The sequence below is a fragment of the Notothenia coriiceps genome, unplaced genomic scaffold (genome assembly GCF_000735185.1).
Source record: "Notothenia coriiceps isolate Sejong01 unplaced genomic scaffold, NC01 NC01_scaffold00007161, whole genome shotgun sequence".
Lineage (NCBI taxonomy): Eukaryota > Metazoa > Chordata > Actinopteri > Perciformes > Nototheniidae > Notothenia > Notothenia coriiceps.
Window position 1 is genome coordinate 1 of NW_011339862.1, and position 7,434 is coordinate 7,434.

The 7,434-nt window shown below is 43.0% G+C and overlaps 1 protein-coding gene across 1 annotated transcript; it reads left to right on the forward strand.

Annotated features, from left to right (window-relative positions):
- The first annotated feature begins 808 nt into the window (after window positions 1-808).
- LOC104943914 (endoplasmic reticulum mannosyl-oligosaccharide 1,2-alpha-mannosidase-like) lies at window positions 809-6,953 on the forward strand. The gene is made up of 4 exons (XM_010769381.1): window positions 809-1,002; window positions 2,895-3,089; window positions 3,380-3,511; window positions 4,000-6,953. The coding sequence occupies exons 1-4, from the start codon at window positions 1,000-1,002 to the stop codon at window positions 4,204-4,206; spliced, it is 537 nt and encodes a 178-aa protein (XP_010767683.1). The 5' UTR covers window positions 809-999; the 3' UTR covers window positions 4,207-6,953.
- Window positions 6,954-7,434: the final 481 nt, after the last annotated feature.

A 7,434-nucleotide genomic window follows, 5' to 3' on the forward strand; every position in this document is an offset into this window, starting at 1 on the left:
TGTAAGTTTAGTTCTTTCACTCGTAGCTCGGGCTGCGGGGGTGCTAGAGACGGAGATATGGCCGCATTTTACAATAAATTTCCGTTGGGTCGCTTAAAAAAAAATATCGTAAATCGAATCGCAATATTTGTCAGAAAAATCGCAATTAGATTTTTTTCCCCAAATCGTGCAGCCCTAGTGAAGTCATGATGAAGACATGATGAAGACTCAGACTAATGGTGAAGACATGATGAAGACTCAGATTCATGATGAAGACATGATGAAGACTCAGGCTCATGATGAAGACATGATGAAGACTCAGGCTCATGATGAAGACATGATGAAGACTCAGGCTTTAGGTGAAGACATGATGAAGACTCAGGCTCATGATGGAGACATGATGAAGACTCAGGCTCATGGTGGAGACATGATGAAGACTCAGGCTCATGGTGGAGATATGATGAAGACTCAGGCTCATGATGAAGACATGATGAAGACTCATGGTGAAGTTCTCGGTGCGATCCTTGTAGGCCGCAACTGTCCTGGAGCCATCAAAGGAAACATTAATGTCAGATATATATCCTGGTGCAGCCATGTTTTACGTAAAGCACGAGCGGTGGCCTCAGCATAATGTCTGTTGTTCATCACTCTGAACCTCACTGAGCCGTTACCATCCCCATGGCAACCTCTAATACAGGGGAAACTGAGATTGAGATGAGCTAATTAGTACACTATAAAACACATTTCTGGTATTCCACGTTTAAAGCCAGCCATTCAGTTTCCCATCAGTCTTTCAACATTCACTGTGCATTTTGTTGACATTGCCCTTTCTGGTTGATAGCATGCAAAGAGTTTCAAAATGTACTCCTTATAAACTATGTCCCTGTGTTTCATTATGTTAGGCTCTTGGAGGACTACGTGCAGGCAATAGAGGGTTTGAAGAAGAATCTGTTGCAGAAATCTTCCCCTAATGGCCTCACCTTTGTTGGAGAACTTTCACATGGACAGTTCAGCCCGAAGATGGTCAGTAATATTCAGAAATGTCCTCAAGGTTATCCTGCTGCTCTGTTCTCTTTTTGCTTTTGGTGTGCACCATCTGTTACCCTGTCGAGTGCAAATTATTATTATAAATTCCCTCCTGTTGACCCATAATCAAGCTTGCACTGCTGAAATAGAGTAAAGGAAATCATTATTTGATTATTTGCCCAATTACAAATAAATTAATAGTCTATAATTGGTTTATTGTAACTGTGAGAGTAAGAATGTCCAAAAGAAAATCCAGGAATGGAAATTATATAAAAGATAAACAATTATTTGCATTTGATCCCGTTGCAGAACATGTGTTAGTACTTGGTGGAGAAACCCTTGTTGGACACACAGAGGTCAGACGCTTCTTGTAGTTGGTCACCTGGTTTGTGAACATCTAGGAAGGATGTTGGTCCACTCCCCCCTGAAGATCCTCTCCAAATCCTTCAGGTTTTGAGGCTGATGCTTGGCCTCTCGAAGTTTCAGCTCCCTCCACAGATTTTCTATGGGATTGAGGTCCGGAGACTGGCTAGGCCCCTCCATCACCTAAATGTGCTCCTTCTTTAGCCACTCCTGTGTTGCCTTGGCCGTATGTTCAGGGTCATTGTCCTGCTGGAAGACCCCTCCAGGACCCATTTTCAGTGTCCTGGCTGAGGGAAGGAGGCTATCGGCCAAGATGTTACGGTGCATGGCCCCGTCCATCCTCTCCTCGATGCAGGGAAAAAGCAGAATGTTTCCACCTCCATGCCTGACGGTGGGGATGGTGTTCTGGGGTTATAGTCAGCATCTTTCTTCCTCTAACACGGCGTGGCGGGTTGATGCCAAAGATCTCGATGTCTCATCTGACCACATCCTCTTCTCCCAAGCCTTCTCTGAATCCTTCAGATGTTCATTGTCAAACTTCAGACGGCCTCTCATGTTCTTCTTGAGCAGGGGGTGGGGGTTTGTGGCGCTGCAGGATTTGATCCATCATGGTGTAGTGTGTTCCTAATAGTTTTCTTGGTGACTATGCTCCCTGAGATCATTAACAAGTTCCTCCTGTGTAGTTCTGGCTGATCCCTCACCTTTCTATCAAAACCCCACGGGGCGAGATCTTGTGTGGAGCCCCAGACCGAGGGCGACTGATGCTCATTTTGTGTTTCTTCCATTTCTGAATAATGGCACCAACGGTTGTCTCCTTTTCTCCAAGCTGCTCTCTGATGGTCTTGTAGCCGATCCCAGCCTGGTGGAGGTCTACAGTCTGCTCCCTGAGGTCCTTAGACAGCTCTTTAGTCTTGCCCATGGTGGAGAGGTTGGAATCTGATTGGGTGATTCTGTGGACAGGTGTCTTTTATACAGTTAACAAGTTGATATTAGGAGTGCTTTCCTAAAGGAAGAGGACTTTTGTAACCGGTCTTTGGGAGCCAGAATCCTTGTTGGTTTCAAGGGGATCAAATACTTATTTCACACAATTAAATGCAAATAAATGTATATCTGTTATTTGATATACATTTCTGATCATTCTTTTTGATATTCTGTCCCTCATTAATAAAATAAATCTACCATTCAAATTATAGACTGTTCATTTATTTGTAAGTGGGTAAACTTACAAAATCGGCAAGGGATCAAATACTTATTTCCTTCACTGTACTCTTAGCTGTGCACTTACAGAAATACTGCTTATCTCTGACGGGATATGTACAGTACATTATTGTAATAAATATTGCTATGGTCAATTTTGAAATATATCTAATAGATCAAGATATTTGATGATCTAAGACTGCTGGGATGAAGTTTATCAATTATACAATTCATCATTTTTTTTAAATTTATTTTGATGTGGAGACGTGACAGAATGTGTACACACAGCTTCCTGTTAACTGTCCTTGTGTGTACTCTTTGTTTTTCAGGACCATCTGGTGTGTTTCCTGCCGGGCACGCTGGCTCTGGGGGCCCACCACGGCCTCCCTGCTGATCACATGGATCTGGCCAAACAGCTGATGGAGACCTGCTACCAGATGTACATCCAGATGGAGACGGGCCTCAGTCCAGAGATCGTCCACTTCAACATGCATGAGGGCAGCATCCGAGACATCGACGTAAAGGTAGAGAGAGACGGAGCTGCAGGAGTGGATCAGAGATCCTAACATGCAGCATCCTCTATAAACTCATTTTGTGTGATTCTGGATAAAGGGACTGCCTAAAGTCTCAGGGAAGACAGTCATGGTGACCTTCAATCTTCTCATTGTTCAGCCACTAATTGTCTTGTGGATTTTAAGAGAACCATTGTAGAGTCAAAAGGCATGAAATCAGTGAAGTGTGACAATAAGTAAGGTGAAGCAGTGTGCTTGTACTCGGATGTTAATTCAGTGTGTTGTATTGACTGTGATGATAGCTTGCAGATAGGCACAACCTCCTGCGGCCGGAGACAGTGGAGAGCCTCTTCTACCTGTACAGGTTCACCAAGGACCACAAGTACCAGGACTGGGGCTGGAACATTCTGCAGAACTTTAACAAGTACACCAAGGTAAGTGACATGACCTTCACTCCTCTGTCCCCAACAAAATTATATCTCAGATGGGCCTCTGTGGGACAAAATGACATCATCTGTAAACTGTTAAATGATGTAACAGCCACGTTCAGCATACATCAAACACATTCAAAAGGAATCATTCAAATGTAAAATTGGAAGTTTACTTGTCTGTTCATATGTTGATGTTAGTGTATTTTTATTCCAAATATATGCTTCATAGAGTGACCTGCGCAGTGTTGGGATTGTTGTCCACCAAGACTGAACTTTTAAACATCAACAAAAGTATCAGTTTCTTTATTGTCTATAAATGATTAAGAAAGCTATATAAAGTAAACTGTTCATCTACATGCTTGGCTAAATATGTGTCAGAAATATGAATGAGATAAAAGTGCACCACTACACATTGTGTATGCATAATGCAATTTGTATTAAAGGGCGTTCCTACAAACGGATAGCAGCTGAATCTGCTTGTTTCCCCTCAGGTTTCCTCAGGGGGCTACACCTCCATCAACAACGTCCGTGACCCGGACTACACCAGCCCTCGAGACAAGATGGAGAGCTTCTTCCTGGGAGAGACCCTGAAGTATCTGTACCTGCTTTTCTCAGACGATCCCAGCTCCATCAGTCTGGACGAGTATGTGTTCAACACTGAAGCTCACCCCCTGCCTATATGGCCCTCCACAGCCTGACACAAACATACCCAGGAATTGAAATGGCCGATAGAACTGCCTGTAGAAACTGAACACATCTCAGGGTTGGTCGAACACCAAGATAACTCCTATCTCTGTGACTGAATTTTGTCTGAATGACAAGCACACACCAGAGGGAGCGTCTCTGTTACTGATTCCATCAATCTGTGTGAAGAGGGGCCGGGGTCAATTTGTAGACTGGTTTATTATTCACTGGTGGATTTTGTTGCATGGACTCTGGTAGTGAGTGTATGCTGATGAAGCAGAGGAAGGTTTCCTTCCTCTACCATCTGCTTTAAAGAGAAACCTGATTGTGACTTGAATCAAAGATGTCTTGAACACATGAAGGTGTTGGATGGCTGATACTGAGATTTCCAGTTTGAAGCTGTTCATTGCTTACAGCTGTGCACATAACTTCAAACACAAATGTACATTTTATGTCGGGGAAAAAAACATGTTGTATTTATCCCCTGCATTGTATCCAGTGAAATGGTTTCTTAAGCTCGCATCTGCTATGGGGGTGCAACCCGGTGCTGAGGTCAGCAGGCTGGTGCCTTGTAGCAGACGGTTACTGACAGCAGCCAGCAGCTGTCCGACCTGAAGCTTCCTGTGTGTCTGCTGCTGCCCCCCCTCTGTCACAGCTCTGTACTGCTGTGACTCCTGCAGGGCTGCAAGACAAAGCTAATGAGTCCATCACACTGTGTCATATAGTCATTTTGTCTGGCTATGACTATCCTCAGATGCCCTCGGTGCTCGCTCAGTCCAGTATTCGCTTTCCCATGCTGCATTCATGTCATACAGGAGATGTGACTTTACTGCATAAAAGTACCATCCTAGATCAGTGCAACTCAAGGAGTAGCATTCAGTTTAGTTTGTGGAGGACACTGACTTCAATTCCGCAGGGTCAGGGGATATCAAGATAATATTTCTCCGTTTGTCAGAGATGATCGTATGTCATGCTGTGGAGCAGTGCTGGAAGCATTATTCAGATCGTAAACTTCAGTAAAAGCACACAATACTGTAACACACTTACATGCCTCAACGCCCAAGCAACGCTTTTTTATTTTTGCAACCTGGCAACCCAGCAGTTTTCCCAATGCCCGACATGATTGGTGGACCCTGACTGGCAGGCCAGGCAGAGCTACGTTCATGAATGGAACATGGTGGACATCTGCTCAGCAGAGTCTGGAGCCATGCAGATTCTTAAACTCTGACATGTAACCTTTGATAATCAAGGTCGGAAAAGGTCCAGAGTTGTAGGAGAAGAGTGTGTGTGTGTGTTGCTACCCCATAAAGGATGGCAAGTTATTAATAACTTCTTGCAATCGTATAATTCCCATTTGTCATGAATGTATCTGTACTCTGGACTGACTTTGTTATGATTTCAGTTATTGCCAAGCAGCAGGTTTATTAGTGAAGTGTGAAGCTTGTCTTTTGTGAGGATATCAGTGAGTTATAAGCATTAATGATATTTTTTATCATTTTTCTGAGAAGCTGCTCTTTTCACTGATTGTTCCATTTCTCCTTCTGTTTTTCTTGGTATGGTGTGACATTCCTCTGTTTCTCTTTGAAGTGATAGCAATTCATTTAAAATATAGATTTAGCGTGCGATCATCTTAATACAGTCAGCTCTTGTGCATTTTTTGTTTTCAAAGTAGCAACCTCACAGCAGCTGCATTCATTCCTGTAAATACTAATAGTTTACATCATAGCTCTATTCTGTTATGACTTTAAGACCAAACTCATCTTGTGTATTCTTCCTTGGTGTTGTTTCACATGTGCCTTCAAAATACAACTGTTGACTTGCTGATGTCTATACATTCAGTCTATTATTAACATGTGCATCCATTGCTGGTTAGCCACAGTGTGATCATTATGAAAACTGCAGAATGCAAATATGACTATTTTTACGATGGAATAATAAAGTAAGGATTTCTATTTTTTCAGCAGTCTTTAGGTTTACAGAAAGCTCATCTATAGCAGTGTAAGTATTGACATCCTGCCTGAAGAGGCGCTATGACCCCTCCCTAGATGTTTTCAGCATAATTCCTGAGCCAAAAATATGCTGAACATATTATCAACCCTAGTGTTTGGTATAGTAAAAATGAAAAGCCATTTCTACAAAGCAGCCTGTTTCAGGTAAAACTATTTTCAGTGCTTTTGATAAGGGTCTGTGGGGTTTGAAATCACTTCTGTTTGAGACAGACTGCTTTAAGTGGAGGCTGTGCCATGCTGCACACAAACATTTTATATTTGTGTTGGTTTTTATTGTCACATGGTGAATGATAAACTCAGGATCGACTTTAAATGAGTAGAAATTGTAGAAATTAAAGAGATTTTATTGAACAGAATATTTGTGTTGATCAATGACTCATCGTGTTTTGGTGTCTTGGGATAGAAATGGAGCATACAGCAGGGTCAGATCCTCCCCTCAGCTGGTGTGTGAGGGGAGGATGGAGAGGCTGCAGATCCAATGATCTAAATGTTTGGATCTTGAAACTCAAACTTTGTAATGCTATTGCATTTGGAAAAAAAAAGAGCAAGCAAAATGTTACGCAAGCTGTTTGACATGTCCATGATGACTTTCATTTTCCTCGACCGAGCAGCTCATCCAATCATTCTGTGCATTGTAAAGTCCATTATTTCCCTCCATGTCGGCTAAATTCCAGGGCTAACTCTGCGTGTTCCAAAGCCATGTAGAGCTTTAAAGTGAGCCGCTCCTCCTCCACCCACTGAGCGATGAGCTCGGCTTCTGTCTTCCTGGCACTGATCACTGACACAGGATCTGCAGCATTAGATCCTCTGCATGAAACAACAGATAAAGGCGGATTAGATTTATTTGAGGGTTAAAGAGTGAGGATGTCTGTGCAGGGACCCGCTGGCTCTACCTGAGATCCAGATGATGGGCGCCTTCAGAAATGTTCACAGCTACCAATGATGAGCTCAGGGACCGGCGCACCTAAACAGAAGAGAGATGATTGGGTCTGACTGAACGCAGCGCTTCACAGATTACAGTGCTGACTTCAATTTGGGAAATGTTTGCGTTGCAGCAGCAGCATTCAAAAACATGTTATTTGTACAATAAAAATGTAAAGACTACAAAATAAACATTCCATAGTCTTGATGTCATCTCTTACCCCTCCATTGGCCCATGGGTCCAGATCTCCATTGGAGAAGATAATGTTGCTGGCTGTGGAGAGGGCTCCACACACACACACACACACACAT